This window comes from Akebia trifoliata, chromosome 8, assembly GCF_017979445.1.
Source record: "Akebia trifoliata isolate Shusen 1 chromosome 8, ASM1797944v1, whole genome shotgun sequence".
NCBI classification, from domain to species: domain Eukaryota; kingdom Viridiplantae; phylum Streptophyta; class Magnoliopsida; order Ranunculales; family Lardizabalaceae; genus Akebia; species Akebia trifoliata.
In genome coordinates, this window is record NC_141382.1 from 4234682 (window position 1) to 4257504 (window position 22823).

Below are 22823 nucleotides of genomic sequence, written 5' to 3' on the forward strand. Positions count from 1 at the left end.
TTGCTGTCGTGGCTGCTATGGAGAGGAAGAGAGGTGTTGTAGAGGGCTTTGTTGTTGTGGCTGAGAGGAAGACGAAGTGCAGAGGGAAAAGATGAAGTGCAGCTGCTGTTTCTATGAAACGTGAGTGCAGTTACTGTGCTGTAGTGGAGCCATTAGAGGAGAAGACGTGGAAGAAGAACTCCAGCCGTTCAGCCCAAAAAGCACAGAGAGAGAGCATCCAAGGAAGAGGAGACGTACTGCCCCCAAAAGACGTTTAGCTTAAGGACGTTGAGGAAGAAGATGAAGCCCCAAGAGAGAAAACGTTCTCTCTTTTAAATAGAAAGCAACTTTCTATTTTTGATTTTCTATTTCTTTCTAAATTTTTTTTCTTCTTTCTTTTTTTCTCTTTACGCGTCATTTCCTTTGGGAGAATGGTGGTGGGGTGATCCCCCGCTACTCGTAGCACGATAACCTCAATTTGTGATTGGTTAATTCTAGCCTTGATTAAAAATTTTGTTTTAAATTTTATTGATTTGAATTTAATTTTAATTTTATTGGTTTAATTGTTTAACTTTTGATTTGATTTTAATTATTTAATTTTGAAATTTTTTTAAATTTTAAGTTTTAGTTTCAAATTAGATGTTAATTGTTTAATTTTAAGTTTTAATTGTTTGATTTTGAATTAGATGTTAAATTTTAATTGTTTAGCTTTGAATTGGATTTTAATTGTTTAATTGTGAATTAGATTTTAAAATTTTTTTATTTTGAATTAAATTTTATTTGTTTAATTTTAAGTTTTAATTGTTTAATTTTGAATTAGATGTTAATTATTTTTACTTTTAAGTTTTAATTGTTTAATTTTGAATTAGATGTTATTTGTTTAATTTTTTATTTGATTTTAATTTTTAATTTTAAGTTTTAATTGTTTAATTTTTTATTTGATTTTAATTTTTATTATATTTTCCTAAGGATCTAGATCTCTAAGTTGAGTTTGGAGGTCGAGGGGTATTTCGGTCATTTTTATGATTTTTCTTAAATTTCTCTATTTTCGTCGGTTTGGGTCCCGTTAGACTCGAAATCATGTTATGAGTGCAATGAAGGTACTTTTGAGGTCTTTCAGAGGTCCAAAATTTATGAGGGGTATTTTCGTCATTTTATCTATTTTTGTTGATTTTTACGAATTCTGGTGTGAGGTTTATTTTAGTCTCAACGTGATTATTTCTTTGTTCCAAAGTCGTATTTTCCGAGCGTGGCGATGTCTCTAGGTTATCGAACTGTGTGGCGAGCCTAAGCGTACGTGCTTGTTAAATCGGGTGTGACATGTGGTGATCCTAAGCGTGCGTAAATTTCTATGTCGAGTCGTAACGAGTAAGAGAGATGAAAAGAGTGGAAACAAAGGGAATCAGGGACAGTACTCACAAGCCTTCGGGTTCTTTGTGATCATCATTAGGAATTCACGGTAATCGGGTGACGAATTGTCAAATTAAGCAGATGCAAAAATGGGGTGTCTATAGATGCTCATCTTTAACAGAGGGTGGAAGCAAATTAGATGGCCAATCTATTGTGATAGATAGTGCGACATCCGAATGCCAAAGCTAGTGACAGCTCATTTTACAACCTGATTCGGCAATTTGTCAATGCGTCCGATCCTTAAGGGTAACCTCTCCTTAGACTAAAAAATGTCACATCCTTGAATTTTGAATATTCTCCTTGACTGATGCAAGTGCATGAGTGTGCAATAGTATAGTGATGATTTTGAATAGGCGCACCTCCATTCTGAGCATTCATGTTGGGAGGATAACAAGTTTAACAATAGAAAACATGTGTAAACGTAAAATCTGAGCAAACCCTGGGCATAATCTGAGAAAATCCTCATTGGCATCTGAGCAAAATTTGAGCATATCTGAGCATAATCCGAGAAAACCCTCAGCGGCATCTGAGCAAAATCCGAGAAAACCCTCGGCGGCATCTGAGCATATCTGAGCATAATCCTAGAAAATCCTTGATGGCATCGGAGCAAAATCTGAGCATAATCCAAGAAAACCCTCCACGGCATCTGAGTAAAATCTGAGCATGATCCGAGAAAACCCTCGGCAGCATCTGAGCAAAATCTGAGCATAATTCGAGCGTGGCGATGTCTCTAGGTTATCGAACTGTGTGGCGAGCCTAAGCGTACGTGCTTGTTAAATCGGGTGTGACATGTGGTGATCCTAAGCGTGCGTAAATTTCTATGTCGAGTCGTAACGAGTAGGAGAGATGAAAAGAGTGGAAACAAAGGGAATCAGGGACAGTACTCACAAGCCTTCGGGTTCTTTGTGATCATCATTAGGAATTCACAGTAACCGGGTGACGAATTGTTGAATTAGGCAGATGTAAAAGTGGGGCGTCTACAGTATCCGATCGGATTTGAATTTGAATTCGAATTTGGATATCACTAAAAAAATTCAGATTCGAATTCGAATATAGTACTATCCGATCGGATATCTATCCGTTGACAGGCCTACTAGAAGCATCAGTCATTTGCTTCAAGATAAACAATGCAAAGATTTATGATTCCGTGAAATGCCAGGTTAGATAGTGTACAAAAAAAGAGTGCTGGATTATCACAATTAAAAATGTATATATTATATTTCAAGATATTTCGATCTTTTCGCATGTCAAAGTGGTAAAACCAGATAAATTTGGGGGTTCAACTTAAAACCAATTGGCAATGAGTGGAGAGGCCCAAGAGCTTATAAAGAGAGAGACAAGGCAATGAGTGTCCAGTTTGAGGCTAAACTCAACACCCTCCCGCATGTGTAGGCCGAACTAGGTCGAAGCATGTGGAGATATGAATTGAGTGATATGGAGGAGAGAAAGACCCGCTCTGATACCATGATAAATTTGGGGGTCCAACTCAAAACCAATTGGCAAGTTCTTTGAATGGCGCACACATAACTCCCCGTACACACTAAGCATTTTCTCAAGCACTTTTCTCTTCGCCTTTTTGATTTTCCTCCTCTCTTGTGTGTGTCATACCCCCGTTAAATCCCACGATTGATCCTCTAGTTCTCCCCCTTTCCAACAGGTCGGTCTTTTGGAGTAGTTAGTTGATTAACATGATTTTAGAGCACTACATTCATATAGGTCATAGGTTTGATTTTTACCACCCTTAATGGGTGAGTGGGTGAGTGTTGAGTGTACATTTTCCTCCACTCTCGGGTTTGTCTTACCCCAATTAAGTCTTGTGACCCTCTCTCTCTCTCTCTCTCTCCAATAGATTGGACTTTTGGAATTGTTGGTTGGTTTATGCGCCTAGTCCATAACTCCAAATTTTCCAACACACATGAAATCTTGCCATTGATTCATTAGCTTAGTACTTTTTTTTTTTGGTTAAACAACAAATGTTAATTCTATTTATTGCCATCCTAAGCTAGAACAAAAAATCAAGGAGGTTATAAGTGCGTGGGGGTTCAAATTGATGGTTTTTATTTTGAGTAATCTTACCAAAACATGCACTGAAAATTGAAAAGCAGCACAGTATTGCTCATTTTAATTCTGAACGAATACGTAAAATGAAGAGTCGTGCTGGAATGACATTAAAATTGACATCGTTCCACATAGATGATGTAGAGGTGTAGACATAACCATAGATGCTTTTCACCTCGTACCTTGATGAAAAGCATCTATGATTTCTGCATACACATCTACATCAGCAATGTGTGAAACAATGTCAATTTAAGTGTCACTCCAGCATTTTCCTGAAATGAATAGTGCCATTTTGCCGTTCAACTATATTCCAACAAATGGCTGAGATGTGAATAATATATTTCTTTGAGATTCCCAAGTTACTTATGCCTAGGAATATCAACTTCCTTAAATACTTGGCATCTGAGCCCATTTGTTAGTTAGACAACTTCCAATTAAAATATTTTCACATTTGAGCCATTGTTTGACATAGTGCCTCGGCCACCAATGTGATTTGAGGCTCAAAAAGTCATTAAAAAAAAACTCCCACATGAACACCAAGTTTTCTTCCTAATTTCAATAATTGTAAATTCGTTAATTTTTGTTCTTTCTTTACATTTTATTCCAAGTATTATTAGAAGGAAAGGAGAAGGAGAAGAAGAAGGAAGGAATGAGTCTTCTAATGGGTATGCACTGTGTCTGTATCCATTAATCAAACCTCGTTCGTGCTGTTGTTGGTGGTGGTTTCAAGTGTGTAACACGTGTCATCACCTCCTGTGTTCCACAGAAAATTGGCGTAATTGGCTGCATGGAAAGTGTTACCCGGGTCAGCTGCCATGGCTTCCAAGTATGTCTGTTCCGCTGCTCCTATATCCTTCTTTGCTACCCACAAAAAACTTGCGTAACGGCTCAGTATTTCAGCATCTAGTGGTTCAACCTGAATCGCTTTATTGAAGTACAACTCCGCTCTGTTATCCATTTGAAATCCATTAATTTTATAGAGAGAAAAGGAGGCGTTTGGTTGGGAGTATTAGATTCTGATCTTGGATTGTTAGTTCTACATAATAATTTTTCTGTAGCTGATATCATAATCTCCTTTTGGGTCCTGCAATTGTGTATCCTTTCTTATTTTTTCAGACAATTTCTTTTTGCTGATTATGTGAGAAATTTTTGTAAGACTGATTTACTGAAACATGCTCTACAAATTGAAAATTTGCCAAAACAGTAGACTATTTTGGGAAATCAATTGTAAATAATTAAAAAAAAAATAATCAATTTTTGTAAATAATTAAAAAAAAAAATCAATTGTATAAAATAGTAAAAAAAATTCTCCACTTATGAAAAATATTATAATTATGGAAATGATAATTTACCTTTTCAGAATTAAAATGAATAGTCTACCACTTTCGAAATTTCAAGTCTTAGTTTCTCTTAACATATGATAGTTCCCCAATTTTTCTAATCCAAATCAAAATGTAATATTTGAGTAGAATGATTTAGACATAAAGTGAATACTTTTGATAAATATTTGAGATAACTTGAAGGATTGAAATTGAAGGCGTACCCCTTGACTTTTTCTAGTTTGGAAAACTAATAGAAAATGATCTAAACATTATCATCTTCAACATCTGGCCAAACACCCTTGTTTTTTGTACCAAAATAACCATATAGGTTGTATTTAATTAATGTAAATTTACTTGCCTTTGATTTACCCAAAGTAAATGACCATTATTAAACTACAAAAATGTGATTATTTGCAATGGCATCTTGTAATTATGTAATGAAATAGTGGAAATTTTTGAAGCTTAACATACATGTAATTTGATAATTTCAACTAAGTATGGTACATTTTTAACTTTTAATTTATTTTGTGTGAGGGTATAAAGATAAATACAAATTAACATCCCTATATTTAATTTATTATTTTACATAAATAATGTAAAACTATCCCACTACAAAAATTCATTAAGGTTTATATCTGTTTTTGTAATTCTATTTAAAATTAATTTATCCTAGATATTCAAGAGCTAATCAAGGGTTTATGGCTTAAGGTTGAAGATGATGGCATTAAAATGCATCCAAAATGATCCGAGCTGACTTGATTAGTAAAGAAGGAAATGAAAATTTACCTGTCGTGATCGTGGAAAACCAAGTAGATGAACTGAGCATAATTGGAGAGGAGAAGACAATTCTGAGGCTCTTGAGACACTGCAAGCTGATACATAAGATCTGTCCTCATGTAATCGACATAATTCTCTGGTTCTATCTCCACCCTCACAGGTGATACAAATCGTTTCATGGTCTCATGATCAAGAACTTCATCCTTCAACAAAGTTTGCATTCTTGATGCTTCTTCCATTATTGAATCCCACAACTTCACCTCCTCAGAACCCAAAATCGTTTCTTTGCTTGTTCGGTTCCCAAACGATGATAATTGAGATATCTCATCCGCAAGAAATGTGTGATGGTGGTTAGTTGATAATGATAACGACCCATCAAACCATCCGTCCCCACCACTATCGGCTCCGTTAGCAATTGGCCTAACTTTCCCTCCTCTACCATTGTTTCCTCCAATATTGAAAGATACAAAAGAAGTCTTACTTACTAAAGAATTCTTCGACCACTTGTGATTTTGACTATGAGAATTGGTTGATATGTGAGAACTTAGGGGCGGAGGTGGCGGTGAGGCTGCAATTGCAATGTTGTGGGACATCGAATGAACGGTGAAATTCGCGAGAAGGATCATTACATACACCATTAGAGATGGTGTGTGTGAGAAAACCTGTTGAAATAACCACACAAAAGAAGCTTCAATCTCTCGTTCGACTCGAGAAAGAATCGATTGTAGATCTTGGAAGAAGAGGACCTCTCTCATTTGTAAAGTGTAGCTATGAATCTCTCTAATTATGAACACCATTGAAGAGAAAGCCTTCTTCATAGAACAATAAGTAGATTCCCCTACTACTCTAAAACCTTTTTCCAATTGTTTCTTTTTCTTTATGATTCTAAGGGAGAGAGGTAAATCGACTTTGTTCGCTTTTCGCTCGATACTTGCATGAATAAATCTATCTCTTTCTGGCCAAATTGGCAGATCCGGACAAATTTTAAGCCATGGAGGTTCCGTAGAATCCATTTTATTCTTCAAGAATTCTTCCTTGAATTTAGAATCTTCATTTGTTAAGTTGTTATGATAATCGTCACACGAAAGTTGAAAACTTAGAGCCAATTCTTGAATTTCTTTAGAGAATTCCTCATCCGAGAATCGATCTAAGCTGGGGTTACAAGCTCTCTTTAGGGTTTTGTCTCTTGATTTCACATTGTCGGAAGAATGAGACCTAAATAGTGTCATTCGAAAAAGAGATAATCGATTGGGCTGGTTAACGAATTGGCAAACAAGAACTCGATTGTTCCAATTTTGTTTCTTCGATGAAGGAGAATAAATCAAAGACATTGATGGGTGAGAATTATAGAGAGAATGAGGAACAACGGACTGCGACCAATTCAAACAGGTCGCAGCAACCTTAATTCCCATCGCTTTGTAATGGAAATCAAAGTCGATAAAAGAAAGAAAAACGAAGAACAAGAAATTATCAAAGAAGATGAGAAAGAACTCAGATATGGAGCTTATACAAAGTTCCACACAGAGATTAATAAGAAAAAGAGAAATCCAAGTCACGAAAAAGTTTGTGGAAGAGAGCTTTTTAGTTTTTTCTCTTCTTCAAATTGCAAGTTAGACAATAGAAAGAATTAGAATTATGGTTTTAAGACTCGGTATTTTGTCTCGTCTTGCCTGGATACCGAGTTGGCTCTTGAGTCATCACATCTCACATGAGATAAATTATATAACTCTATCTACAATTGTATGATTATATATATAAGCAAATAATTATAATATTTTATTATAAAATAAGGTGGATTGGAAGATGCATTTATATAGCTAGATCAGATTTTATTTAGATATATTTTTTTCTGATCGATTATTTAGATATATAGTTAATATTTAGATTATAAAAGACATAATAATTAAAAAAACAAAAGCACAATTCAGTCAATCGATGCTCTAGAAATATCAAATAAGTCATATTGGTGTTGTTTCTTGAATGAGTCAATGTGAGGGATGACACACATTGAATATCCTAATGGTTTGGATGATTATTAAAAAATAAGCAAAATTTAGATTCATAGTTTTAAAACTTTGAGTCAACTCAAAGCTCATTCGATTCAAATCGATTTAGTTAAATCATTGCTACTCGAATTTTTCAATTTGCCGAGTGAGCAAAAGAAAAATCTTGTCAACTCTATTGAATCAGCTTGAAAATGAACGTAGTCAAGCCAAAAACCTAGTGGAGTTATCGATTATATATATGATAGAGAACAAAAAAGAATATTTTTTATTTTCTAAAACTATTAAAATTATTTGACTCGTCCCAATCATATTGTGAGTTTTGACTCAACACGACTCGTTGGACCTTGGACTTGGAGTCGGATCTTAAAAATTAATTATGATTGAAATAATATTGCAAGAGTCAAGTATACGTCTATATAGTCTATATACTATACGCCTCTGTCTAAATTTATTAGATTACAAAGAATACGGTTTCGAATACGGGTCATTCAGTTGTTTTATGGATCCGGATGTTTCTCCGGTATGACAGGGCTTTTGCTGACTTTTTTTGTTCAAGAAGCTAACATCACGGACTGTTAGATCTATAACTGCCACGTGTTAACATTGACTACCAATAAATGCTACACCCGTGAAACCAAAGATCTCTTTCTTTGAAAGATCGCCACCTGCAATTTGCTATTAATTCCTGATGACTATAAACCGAATAACAATTTTATTTTTTTACTTTTTTACTTTTTTACAATGAAGTAGTGCGAAAGTCAATTGGTGGTTCAATATCAAAGACCAAATCTTGACTTTTTGGGGTAGGCTGGAGTGGTTCATCAATCAAAACAGTCACAATTGACACCCTTAGTTGTACCACATTGAGAACTTTAATGATTCACTTTAAAATTATTTATTTATAATTAAAAGAAAACTGATGGTCAATAATCTTTATATTAATAAAGATAAATGTAATATAAGAAAAAAAAATTAAAAAATTGGGGCCCCCGACCCCTACTACCCCTAGCAATACCTGGGCTGCTCTTGCTCTTAGAGGCCCCCTCGATGCATAGTTTCAACCCATCCATGGGGAGGGCTCCTCCATTTAAAATGTATAACTTTCCTCAAACAACTATGACGCAAAGGCAGATTTAGAGCTCATAACGCTTCTGATTCGGCTACATTTGAAGAGCTCTTTAAGCTTTGCACACCTTAAGGTTTCAATATGGTTCATTAATGATTAAAATGTGAAGAAGAATGGATAGACTGAGGGCTGCGGGACAAACAAATGAGGTGCTTCGTAACAAAATAAGTAAGAATGAAAACTACTTTATTCTTTTCAACCTGATGAATGAAAAAAGTACTATATCATGAACTTGGATATAAAGTGACTTTATTTTTCTTTTGATGGGTACGTTTAACTTGAACCCATGACCTTGAAGTTGCAATGTGTGAAAGAAACTGGGTTATGAGTCTAAGCCCGATGAAAAAGATATCTTGATTTGATCGAAGGTGCTTATCATCATTTACTTGGACTATTTAGTTTTTCCTTGATTTCTTTTTCAGTTCTGTTTTTTTTTTTTAAAGAGACATGATAAATTGATGTGGTAAATAGTACGTGGTTGACATAACAAGGGTAAAGAACTATAGATCTTTTTCTTGGGGATACACACAGAAAAAGATTTACGATCCTTGCCAATGTCACATCAACCACATACTATTTACCACATCGATTTATCGTGTGAATTTATCAATAGCCTTTAAAAAATAGGCATAATTAATTTATGTGTATGTTGAATAAAATCAAAATTTCACTGCCAATCAGCAATGTTGACCACATCTTGCATTTTGCAAGGGGTATCCCCTAATATTGCAAATTTTGGCTGGGGGAGGGGCTGGGGCCGGGGAGTGACACTGACTTTTTCAAAAATTTTGATTTTTTAAATAAATTTAATCGAACCTACTAAACTAAATTAGGGAGGTTTACATCTTGGTATCATATCTCATCTTGTATATGTTTGTTATCGAAATGACCATATGGCTATCTCAAACACGTAGTTTTTTCTTTCTTTTAATTCTCTAAACAAGAATAACGAAGATGATGAAAAAGAAGATTTCAGTGATGATGTCTCATTCTCCCACGAACGATATCAAGATGACTCATCTTAATTATCTTGATTTCTGATAATTTTTTAAAAGAGACGTGATATTCTGACTCACCCTAATTTTTAAATGATTGCAGCGACATGTTTTACACCACCATCGAGATGTTGTCCATTTTTTCAATGCTTTCTACAACATCATTGGATCCTGTAAAATGGATGGCATACCAGCGATGTAAAAGATAATTGTAACTAATAGTTTTTCCCCAATCCTAACCCTATACCTAATATTCACCAAAACCAAGAAAGATACGCCTCAATCACCTTTGAGTTTTATATTTGGCATTCCATCACAATCATAATCTAGAGAAATATTTTCTCTATTTCATTGAAATTTCGCAAAGAATTTTCCTTCCTAATACACCGTTCTTTTTGAATCACATAGCACCCATTGATTGGTGTCAATGGATTTGTTTCACCAGTTTAGAATCTTAATCAAACCAGATTGGCCTTTCACGAGATACGCACAATAATTGTAGAACATAACATTTGCATGACATGCTATTTTTATCTTGATAGTTACAACCACCATGGAATGATCCCTCGAATGAACTCTCTTTCACACAACTTTTTACTGATTGGGCTATTCGAGATGGTCCATTCGTCTGCACTCCTTTGTTTGTTACTCAATTCTTAAGATAATATCCAAAAGAAGAAGACATCGTTAGGGCCCCTTCACATTGACTTGTACACGCCACTGCCACGACCATATCCTTATCTACTCATCCATCTCTCTCTCTCTCTCTCTCTCACAAATATCTTATTCTTCATCACTGTGTAGCTGCTAGAAATTGCAGTAGATATGGTTTTTCTCTTTGTCACACACATACCAATCGTTAGAACCATATCTGTACTATATGTATTAGAATTTCTTTTTCTATACTGGTAAAGGAGCAAAAGCAGTGATGTATTAGACCAAAATTGCTGGCGCAGCTGTGCTTTTAAAACATTTGTCGTAAGAGGCATGCCCATTTTTGGCTGCGACACAGTCACATATACGATTTTACATTTGTATCCTTCGTGTGAACGTCAAATAAAAGACCATTGATACAAAATTATTATAAAAAAGCCAGAACTATATTTAGGGTTTATTTCAGGTTGAAGGATAAAAATAAATTTTGCTGAATATATATTTGGAAAAAAGACAATTCATTCGTATGAATTTCTAAAAAGGGTATAAGGATAAATTAAGTTTGATTTCCGTATAGAACATACCCATTTTGATAAAATAAAATAAATTCCAAAATGGCTATGTGGCCATTTTGCTAACTGTTTAAAAAACTTGGCAATTGGTCCAGTAATTTCCATAGAATGCCCGCCCACTTTGGTACAACACATTCTTTTTGAACCCCAACATATATGACATTATTATTCTGGAGAATAATCTTGTAATTTGCAATAATAATATAATTTTAACTTTTCAGACTAAAAGAAGCCAAATTGCTCTTAATGTCTAAATTTAGAAACCAACCATAGATATCCATTCTAATCTCTTAACTCTAAAAAAATTATTTTGACTTCTAATCTATAAGTTGTTCTGAAAAAAATACTACTATTTCAAAAATTCAAGCAAATATTTTTTTTGAGAGAGAACAATTATAATGTATTTTTACAAAATATAGAATTTTTTTGTACTCTTATTGGAGGAATTTTTCGAATCTTCCACTTCTCAAGATCCGCACTATAATTAAAGTGGCTCTCCTGTTTTCTTCTCTAATGATTCACTGAATTTTTTGTCATCTTTTCTGGTGAATCTTTCTTTTCTAGATCGCTTTCTTCATTTGCCTTGACCTGAAAAGACATTGGTGTGATGTCGTCTAAAGAGCCTTCGACGTTCAAGCTAATAACTGATTAAAACTGCAAAACAGGAAGAAATATGAGCGCTAGAATTGTGTGCCTTGTGGTTTCAATGGAAGAAACCTCCTTATTTTATACAGTAAACTCTTTAATGAGGATAATAAATTTAATTGTAATTACTCACTTATGTTGTCTACCATTTATGATAATGAAGATCCCATCCTCATGATTCTTGTAACATACATAAGAGTAACCTTAAATATGTAATTGTTTCATCTTGGTGACTGTTCAGTTCCTCGAATTGACTTGGTTGATTTATGTGTCTGCAACTCTGTTGGATACAATACATTTTTTACTTTGACAATAGAGCATGTTGTAATGACTTTTGCTACTTGATTAATTTTATGGCGACTAGTTATAATACTTTGCTATGTTGTTGCTGAGGTAGCTTTACACAATTTCGTTAATGTATCAATCTTCTTAAAGTAATTCAAAAAAGTAGGAGGGAGAGGATTAATAATAGTAGTAGTAGTATTAGCTATTGAGCAAGAGTAAGAGAAGGATAAATAACAATAATATTAGCTACAACAAGAGCATGAGAAGAAATAAAAGGAAAATAAACAATAGCATCAACTACTAAGAAAGAGAAGAAACAACAGCATAAGCTAATGAGTAGGAGTAGGAGTAGGAGAAGTAGATGCAACGATAATAGTTATTGCTAATGAAAAAACTCGATCAAATCACTTTACATCTCTATGGGGAGGCCGACCCACCTAAGGATTGGAAAATGAGGGGTTGGCTGTCATGAGGAGGCCAAACCACTAAGATGTACCACGGTGTAGGGTTGGCCATGGTAACTGAACCACTTAGATGTAACATATAGATGAGAGGGTTAAGCCAAGGAAACTGAACCACCTTGAACCATTTTGAGGGAGCAAGAAAGGGAATGACCAAGGTAACTAAACCACTTAAACAAACACAATAGAGGGGCCATTGGCCAAAGAGGCCGATCCTGATGCATTTTCGAATTGGATTTGACAAAAAATGTGGAAGCAATATTTTAGATCATGGATAAAACTTACCAAAGTAGATCGAAGGGCTTGTCGAAGACTGACTGATTGTTTCCGGGGCTGCAACCAACTTGTGCCACAGCAAGGAAACAACAGAGAGACATAACTCTTGTTTATCGGCGAGTACAGACTTTAGAAGAACTTGGGCACTACAATTAAATCCAATATGTCTGTCCCTTATAAGGAAATTAGCCAAATCTGATGCATCCTTTTCCAATGAGGACACCCTTGTATCCTTCATGAATGTCAATGAGGTTATACAATGAGGACACCCTTGTATAAATTTCATTAGCCCACTTACACTGCATAAATACAGAGATAGCACGCGTGCACGCCTTCGATCGTCCAAATAGTTCGGAAACATGAGCAGTAACCATAGCTGCAGCGACTATCTCATTTGAACTATAACTCCATGAAGTGCCAATGGTAGATGGCTTTAGTGAAAATAGTGCTTCTAAGATTCCTAATATCCTTTGAGCATATTGTATGGCAGCACACAAACCATTTTGTAACCCATTTGAAGAACCATTAAGTTTTGCAAGCTTGGCCATGCTAGGTACATCTTTAGAAATCAATGGGAACATCTGAAATTCACAAGCCAAAGCACACACAGAAGCCAGAATATAAGAATCAAATGCTGCCACGGGCCCTTGTTTTCTTACTTTTATTGCTTTTGCATCCTTTTGTATTCCATTTCTTGATTGCAAGTCCTCGGTAGCATCATTAGTAGAACATATATCACCACTTCTTGTTCTCTTGCTTCCATTGGGTCGAGCTTTGTGACTGACACACACGGTTAACACCACAAACAGCAAGCGAGAAGCAAGAGCCATAGACGCATGTGATTCCAGGAGTGGTAAATACAGGTTCCATGATAAAACAGGAAGGTCGTAATGGGGTTGCAACTATGATTTCAGGAATATCAACGGCTGAGGAAGTTAAAGGAATCAGGCCATAAGCAGCTTCCCAAATAGTACAAATTCTCTATTAATCCACTTGAGTGTGCTTAGAAGATCTCTTATCCTCAAAGTCTCCTTGCTTCAACACACCCAAGATCTTAAACTTGAAATCAGACCTATCCCCTCCTGCATCACCATCCTCCACCTCCATCTCCTCATCATCTCTTCCATCCTCAATCTCCATACTCGGGTCCTCATTGGTATCAGCCAAAGCAGTTATGTCCACGGCCATCTCTGTCTCCTCCGATGATCCATTCTGAGAGAGTTGCAATGCTTGTGTGTTTTATTCTTCCGATGATCCATTCTAGGATATGCTTTCCAACCACATCTACTGATATAAATCTTGCAGAATTGGCAAACCTGTAGAGGCTCATTTTCATTAGTGGAGCCAAGCATCTCATTCACCAAGATCTGACGTTCTGCAGGACCACCAAAAGCTAAGCACTTCTCCACAACATTAGAAGCAAACTTCTGCTGGCTCATTTGAACTATCTGCCCAGTTAATTTCTTGGTTATGGAAGAGCGTTCGTGTGGCTTGTCATGCTCTATTACATGTTGTTACCAATACAAGCAATAAATCAATTGGAAGAACATGTGAACTATATTATTTTAAGCACACGAAGCTACAAAGTCAACAGTTTACAAGTATATATGGTGTGGGGAAGGGCTTAGACCCATAGCTCAGTTGGTTTGCCACATTGCAAAGCAACTTTGAGGTCGTGGGTTCAAGTCCAGCTTACCCATCCCAAATATATATATATATATATATGGCGGGGGGAATGAATGAGATCAGTGATATTGTGAGCAGAACTGCTGCATTATATATATATATATGGCGGGGGGAATGAATGAGATCAGTGATATTGTGAGCAGAACTATTGCATTCTAGAAGGTTGGGGAGCATATAGATCAACTGTATGTGCATGTGTTTCTTCTAGTCTGAAAACGTGATTGAAGCACCCAATAGACTAATTGGTATTATGATATCTATGCTTTTGTCTTAATTTTTGTTATACCACTGTTTTCCATCTAATTTCATAATGTGACTCAGGTTTATGTTCCACTGTTTTCCGTCGGTAGTCGTCGCTAATAGTCCCATCGCAAACACTTTTTGAAAACAATTCACAGAGACATCGGTAGGTACATGACTTATAGCGATACAGAAGCCAACATAGTTACTAATGTGGAGCTCACATATTAATACATTCACAAACACTTTTTGAATGTGGAAAGTGTACTGGCATTGGCTGTTACCATCCTTAGAACAAGTCTTCCATTTAATCTATATAAGCTTTGTACAGTCAAAAGTAAGAGGTGGGAGTAGGGAAAAAAAATATCACCTAGAAACAGAGATTAAGAGCATCATCTCCTTGTGAATTCCTGAGGCTCGAGAATCCACAAAGTCCCCAATTGTTGATGAATTGGACCATGATTCATATGGACAATTAGCTTGAGAAGCCTACAAAGCGATCATTCCCACAACTTAGAAGAAGTTCTGGCTGAAGAAGATTGCAGTGATGCCCCACAAGTTTTGTTGTTCGAGCGCATATCCACCCTGCAAAAAGCATAGGAGAATAATAGAACCCAATTTAGTATAAATACTTGTATTTTGTAATAATAACTGTGCTATAATAATAAAATAAAGTGCCAAGTAAACCACAAAAAAAGATTACTCACAAGTAGAGAAATCCAAAGCTATTAGCAACAAGCACAAGACCATTGTCTAAATTGATGTCCATACCATACAACATTCTCCAGTTAGCTGGGCCCTAGGAAAAAGACCATATGCGAATCAGTCTAGACGATAAATAAAACTAGTAGTTGCCATCATCACTTATCATAGATTAAGAATGCTAAGGACAGCGAAAGAAACAGTAATAAAAATAAGCAATACAATTGCTTATTGCAAAGCTACTCGCTGAGTCCTATGATCTTAAATTCCATATTGTTGTGAATCTCCTTAACCCTCAACTTCTTCAGCATTTCTTTGGCCTGCACACACCCAAATGATACAGGATGACCACATGAACAGAAAATAAGCAAATAAGAATTGAGAACTAAAACAATATCCCTCACATTCTAGTTGGTAAGTAAGAAGTCCAAAGTTACTTACAACTCAAACCTAAACTCATCCCTGATTTAGAAGCTCAAGCTCAAGTTGAATTGTGCTTGGGTTGAGAGTTGATCCAAGGGTGGGTTCACTTCAACCAGCCAAGGTTGGTTGGAGCCCGAGTGCTTATGCATTTGCTTCCATTTCACCAAACAATTCTAAGGTTTAGATTCTGTTGAGATTCCATATGAAGTTCAAAAAAATGAATCAAAAACCATTGGATTGTTTCTGAAATGTTGCTCAGGAGGAAGCAATGGTATTTAGCTATCATGAGACCCACGATTACAAGCCTAACTTAAGCCTTTGTATTCATTGTGCGTAAGCAAAGCAACCATTTATTACTTACCAACCACAAACAACTACCTATGCATCCAAAAGGATCAAAGCCTCTTTGGAGGCCTAGGTGGGGCTGCTTTGCCTGCGGATTCGAGGGCAAACTCTATGCCATGGGAGGACGGTCGAGCTTCACAATCGGAAACTCAAGGTTTGTGGATGTATACAACCCCGCGGACCACTCCTGGTTCGAGATGAAGAATGGATGTGTCATGGTCACTGCACATGTTGTGTTGGACAAGAAGCTCTTTTGTATGGAGTGGATGAATCAGCGGAAACTATCTATCTTCAACCCTGATGAAAAAAAGTGTCAGATTATCACGACTCTTATAAGAAAATTAAGGAGTCTACCTAAATATTTTTTAAGAGAGCTTCTATTAACATCCCAACTTTTACTTACTACACCCCAAATTCTTAAATTATTTATGACAACCCAATTAAAGATTACAACACACTACTCAAAACATCAAAAATGTTTGGCTCAAGTATCACCACAAGGCAATAGAAAGGATAGAAGCAAAATATCTAGATGAACATACTTGGTGTCACTGTTATAGCTGATATGAGAGGTCCATGTACACCTTTGTCTGGAATGGCAGTAGTCCCTTTCCCAGACCATCAACTCTAATACAGTTAAATAAGAGAGTAAATTGAGAAACATATGGTACCTGAAATGCAGTTTGCTTAAATGGTTTATAAGACACTTCTATATGTAGGTCTCCAATTTTATATCTCATTATGTTCTCTTTGTACAAAATCCATCTTAAATTGGCTCACTAGACTTCAAAATGGATAGGCTCATATACAACATTCTGTTGATTACTTAACTATGAAAGACACTAATTATGTAATTGAAAGAAAAAAGAAAATAGACTTGTTATATATGAGCCTATCCATGCTGAATAGATATTTGCAACTTACGAGTTGTTGCACAGTCGCTGAAAATGCAATATGACGTAGTGTGCTTATGATGACACTGGCATGTTACCTTCTATTTTAACTATATAAGTTTTAGTGAGGACACATTAAGAAAAACAACCAAAAAATATATGACAAAATTACATCTCTGGCAGCAGAGTGAGCTGGATCAGAAGTGAATTAACATACTATGCACACCCCCACACAACTCAACCATTTCGGTGGCCCAGCAACCTGAAATGTCATCATGTAACCATGTGTGGATTCCACTCCCCCAAAAATCATGTAGTCTATTTTATATGAGGTTTGATGGTCGTTGTTCTCATCCAAGTGTTTTTCTGCCTCATATGATTATGTTCCAATGATGAAAAGCAGAGAAACTTTGTTCTTGGAACCTATCAGAACTTATAGATAAACATGTTGTATTGAAGACTAGAGTGATATTCAATCAAATCAATTTACTTTGAGAATATTAAGGTTATTTCAATGTTGATAGCAGAAAGAGAAGATGCTGTAATATTCTCTTTGATATGTAATATATAACCATCATGTACTCACAATGGATCCTGCAAGGGTATTATTGATTGGTGCAAATGAATCGTTATCTATGACGGCAATGCAAAAGCTGAGAGCCAACAAACAATTGGAAGATTCTTCTGACTGTGACTACAACGGCAATATCAAATTCACTACATCAAACCACACAACAAATATAAGCAAAGGAAGGATTCCATCCCACTCAAAAAAAATAGAAGCAATAGCAAAAGGAGAGTTGCAAGGATAACCTGGCCAGTGAAATTCGTCCAAATTCGACAATAAGACTAATTTGTGAGGAGAGAAAAATGATCTACAGAAAAAAAGTATTAAGTAGGATTCAAACTTACTTGCTAAAAACATTAGAGAAATGACAACTTGATCGAAATTCACAAATGCCAAAGGAGATAAGGATTGCCAAATTGTAGTAGATCCTCGTGCTTGTAAGTAAATGGTATCTGAATCATAATAGTTCAATGGTGTGAGCCCCAAAACATTTAGCAGTGAGTGGAAGTTCTAGCAATAAAATAGAAACTCAATTACTTATACTCAAGGTTCCTTAATCTAGATGGCCCAACATAGGCTTTACTTGAGCAAAGTGAGTCCTATGTTGTTCTTTTTCATCTTTGTTCCTTAATCTAGATACACATGCTTGTCTTTTACCAATTAACAGGTTTCAAAACATCACCAATTTGAGAAGAAAATTACTTTAATCACTTCCTAAACCATAAAAGCCAACATCCAACTCTATTGGTTCAAGTGTGTTCAAGCCCATCCTGAACATTAAATCCAATATGATTTTAAACTCCAATTGAATGGTAATGAAAAAAAAAAAGAGAAGCCAAAGGCTACTGATGAGTAGGTTTTATACCTACGAATTAACCACTTTTAAATATAATATTTTGTTAATTTTAGAGTCTTTTAGTTGTTTTTATTTAAGTTTAGTTAGTTTTATACTTTTTATATGTTTATATGTTTTTATTTGATTTTTATGCTTATTTTACAGATTATGAACAATATGGAACATTGGGATGTTTGCATACGTTTAGGAGAAATTCTGACTCCAAATTGGTTCACTCTCGGAAGAAGGAAGCTAAGCATACAAGCTAAGAAGTCTTCAAGCCGCAGCTTGATAGAAAACGAGGCCGCGGCAGGAATTCAAGAATGGCATAACAGAAATATAAAAGTACAAGCCGCGGCATGATATACTGGGAGGCCATGGCCTGCTTACGTTTCCAGCTTTACACGTTAATTTATGGTGATCGAATTAGAGACGGATTTTGGGACTCTTAAACCCTAATGACTCCATACCTATAAATAGGAAAGTTTAACCCTTATTTGAGGACAGAAGTTTTGGGGTTTTTCTTGGAGGCACAAGATCGAGAAGGAGGACGAGAGTTGGAGATTCGACTTTTGAATTTTATCTTTCTAAACTTTATCTCTTCTCTTGATATTTGTAATCTCTAAGAATGGCTGAATACTTTTGTGATTTTGTTTTCTTTTCAATGATGAACTAATTTCTATTCTAGGGTTATAATGGAACCCATTCATGATATTTGATTAGTTTTATTTCTTTCTTCTCTGATTCCACATGTGATTGTTTATTCTATCCTATGTTTAATGCGATTTAATTAATTGGCCATTGATTGAATTGATTCGGTGAACCTTAATAATATCGACAGAGTTATTTTGTGTTCATGACCTAGATAGAGTAACATATGCTAATTTGAGATAGACATATACTCAAGTTGCATGTGCATCCCTTATGAGAGCTTATTCTTAATGAATTCTTCTTGATTTAATTCTCATAGACATATAGGGAGTTAGTTTTACATGACCATCGACAGAGGCTTGTAGAGAATTTAGTGTTCTTGGGTGACAATTGTAGTGGATTAATTTATCATAGAAGGAAAGGTAATCTAATTAAGTGGATTGTTTGGGGGAAATTATAAACCTAGATTTCATCACTCATTGATTTTAATTTACAAATTCATTTTCTCCGTTACTTTTCTTGTTTAGTCTTAAATCCTATTTTTACTTTTGTTTGGATAAAATTAGATTGAGATAAATTGGTAATTAAAAATAGATTGGTATTTAGTCTCCGTGGGAACGATACTTTCTTATCACTTTATTACTTGTTTCGATACGTATACTTGCGTGCGTAAATTTAGACAACATCTACAAAATCAACAATTGTTGGACCAGTATAAGTTTAATTGATGAGGAAACATTTTGTCCCTCAAGGAAACATACTTCCACATAGATGTAAGAATGCTGATATTTAAAGCTACCAAAAATAACCAACTTTTTTAAGAACAAAATATAAGAAATACAAGAAATATGTATATCAATAAATATGGTAGAAAAAGGTCAGTCCGTCCCCTTCCCCCGCTACCAACCTTCCCCTCAAAATCTGAAAATTCAAAGAAATACAGCCCATGCTTTCTAAGCTCTTCCCAATTTTCCTAACATATCTCAATTAACAAATAGAGACAAACAGCAATTCAGTCAGGTTGGTGTCTACTACTTAACTATTGACCACTCATTTTTAACATTTAATCACCTAATCAACATTTTGCAATAATACTATCCTTCATATCTTCTCAATTAAAAGGTGATCCATTAAGGGCAATACTTGGTCCAAAACTTCATTTTGCCATGATTTTCAACACATGTACTTAAATTTTGGATTTGTGTGAAAATTAAGGAGGGCATGATTACTCCGTTACCTGTAAACTAAAAGCCTTCAAGTGATGCTCATTCTGAAGCTCACGCATCCGACAACTCACTGCTAGAAGAGCTTTAGAAGGCACTCAGCTTCTATTCACACATGTTCCTCCCACTAGATAGAGATCGATAATCAATAATATTTCCATCATTTCTAACCCCATCACTTGTCCATGATTGATGTGGAAAAACTCAAAGACAGAAAATTTGTAATTCCACTTGAAAAATATAAATAAAATAAATAAAACAGTTCAAGTGCAAATTCGTAAGTGTCAATTATTAAACCAAAAATTGCAGCCACGCACTGAGTAAACCACAGACTAAAAAATACAAAAAAAAATGGTAATAATACCTCAGATATTGCTTGGGTACATGAAGACTCGAACCCTAAATCCCTGCAAAATCAAGCAATAATTAAGATTAAATCTCCAATAACCCTCCAATGAAATTGAAAAAAAAAAAACTGACAAACAATCATCATTGTTGATTACACTCAATAATATTGATCATAAACCAAAGATCGAAGGTAAGTTAAAATGATTAGAAAGGGGGAGATCGAACAAAGCCCTAAAACTCGTAACACGAAATCACTTTAATCTTCTTCTCCAGTTCGGACCAAATTGAAATCAAACCAAAAGGAAATCACTTTAATCTTCTTCTCCAGTTCAGACCAAATCGAGTTCAAACGAAATCAAGATCAGAATTAATTGAGTTCAAACCAAATCGAAATCAATTTAATTTTCTTATCGAGTTCAAACCAAATCGAAACAACCCTAAAAATCACAAATCGAAATCTGATTGCGTGTGACCACAGATTCAAAACCCTAGTTATCTTTCTTCAAAATCCGAGATTTATACGTGAGAGATCGAGTGAAGAATCGACGATTTTTTTTCAAAATCCGATCGAGATGGAGAGAAAGAATCAAAATCCGAGATTTGTGAGTGAGATATCGAGCAAAGAATCGAAGGTTTTTTTTTTTAAATCAAATCGAGATGGAGAGAAAGAGTCAAAATCCGAGACCTGTAAGTGAGAGATGAGCGAAGAATCGAAGATTTTTGTTCACAATCAAATCGAGAGAGAGAGTCGACTGATTTCAATACTTCGTTCAAAATCGAGAGAGAGAGTCGACTGATTTCGATTCGTCATTCAAAATCCATCGAAAGAGAGAGAGTCGAGTGACAGAGAGAGAGAGAGAGACACAGTTGAACAATTTGTTTGTGTGTGAAACAGTGAGAGTGAGGAGCTGAGTCGTGTTGACGCGCACTGAGCCGCGTTGAGTAGCGTTGACTCGCATTGAGTCACGGAAAAATAATGATTTGCGACTGCTGGAATCAGTCGCTTAAAACGACAGCTTGAAGCAGTCGTTTTGTCCGCAAAACTAGTGTTGCTTCTTGCGCCTTATGACGTAGTGGTAGGTTGGCCGCTTTAACTTTTGCTCGGAGGAAGGGTTATAATCAGATGGCACTGATTTCAGACTCTCTGTATGCAATTAGATGTATAAGAGAAGGAAATGAAGCCTCTTGGAAGTACATGGAAGATATCAAAGAAATTCAAGAACTAGCATCTTGCGTGAATCTAATAGAGCGACAGATTTTCCTGCGAAGTTAAGGGCCTTTTGAGAGGATTTGTTTGTAACTGAGGATGCATCATGCGTACCTTAGGAATTAATGTGAATAATTATCGAAGATTTAGGTTGCAATTATTCACGTTGAGCTCATGTAATCAAGATGGGGCCCTCTAATCCCAGCTTATCAATAATTAAAAAAAAAAAAAGGAATATTTTTGGATCCTACATCTTATATAACGATTTTTTGTATCTCTCTATGGGGACTAATAATGATGTACTTTTTGTTACTTTATCTAAAAATTCTTATAATTAGATCAATTCTATTATTCCTAAAATAAAAAGTAGAGGCACTTTATCAATTATCATATATTTTTATTGTGGGCATTGCCACTTACATTCCTTGTTTTAGGACCTGAAAACTTGTCTTGCCTTGCCTCGAATGACCATTGAGTTTATCTGAAATTTTTCCAGTGAATTGGGACGAGTCAAACTAAAATATATTAAAATTTATAAACATTTTAAAAATAGTTTGTAATATTTTTAAATAAATAAATATATTTATCTTCTGTTCTCCATAAAACTATTAGGAATAACTGGACAACTCAGTTGATCGAGTTTCTACCTGACTCGGTGCATTATCAAACTGTTTCAGCCAATTGGATGAGTGGACTTGATAATTTTTCAGGTTGACTCGAAAAGTTGGCTCTTTATAGTTTTAGGGTTCAACTCAAAATCCAATCGGACTGAGTCAACTCAATGAGTTTTAAAACTACGCTTGCACCAACTCTATGTACCCACTAATAGAATACTCCCTAACCATGTTTGCTAATAAGGATTCTTGCTAGGGTCAATCCAGTCAAAACTAAGGGTAGTTTGGAAATTTGGCAAACAAAATATCTAAGGTGTCTCTTGGTCTACCCTACCCCGCAAGTGGTCCCTTTATTTTTCAACCGATCCAAAGCATCTCACGAAAACATCATCTTAATTCTTAGAAAGCTACTACATGCAATCCCTGGGCCATAAAGCCCATAAGCAAATGTGCTGTATGGCACATAATTTCAAGCCCAATAAAGTTGTATGCACTCATTTATTGACTTACATGCCAAAAATC

The 22823-nt window shown here is 35.5% G+C and overlaps 1 protein-coding gene, 1 long non-coding RNA gene and 1 pseudogene across 2 annotated transcripts; all 3 read right to left on the bottom strand.

Annotated features, from left to right (window-relative positions):
- Positions 1-3922: 3922 nt before the first annotated feature.
- Positions 3923-7143, bottom strand: LOC147395580 (uncharacterized). Its single transcript, XM_086452042.1, has 2 exons — positions 5556-7143; positions 3923-4394 (listed from the first exon to the last, which is right to left on the bottom strand). The coding sequence occupies exons 1-2, from the start codon at positions 6956-6958 to the stop codon at positions 4139-4141; spliced, it is 1659 nt and encodes a 552-aa protein (XP_086308168.1). The 5' UTR covers positions 6959-7143; the 3' UTR covers positions 3923-4138.
- Positions 7144-12523: 5380 nt separating this feature from the next.
- Positions 12524-13610, bottom strand: LOC147395581 (protein GIGANTEA pseudogene; annotated as a pseudogene).
- A 38-nt stretch (positions 13611-13648) lies between these two features.
- On the bottom strand, positions 13649-21341 carry LOC147395582 (uncharacterized). The gene is made up of 9 exons (XR_015180876.1): positions 21166-21341; positions 20497-20539; positions 20147-20259; positions 17768-17875; positions 16505-16589; positions 15417-16259; positions 15200-15291; positions 14863-15077; positions 13649-14067 (listed from the first exon to the last, which is right to left on the bottom strand). It is a non-coding gene; the product is annotated as an uncharacterized LOC147395582 (long non-coding RNA).
- Between the last annotated feature and the right edge of the window lie 1482 nt (positions 21342-22823).

What these genes read in the sequence shown, in the direction of transcription:
- LOC147395580 (XM_086452042.1), bottom strand. Translation starts at nt 6,958, where the DNA reads ATGGGAATTAAGGTTGCTGCGACCTGTTTGAATTGGTCGCAGTCCGTT. An exon ending in GTTTTCCACGATCACGACAG is followed by an intron (nt 4,395 to 5,555) that starts GTAAATTTTCAT and finishes AATGGATAACAG; the next exon opens with AGCGGAGTTGTACTTCAATA.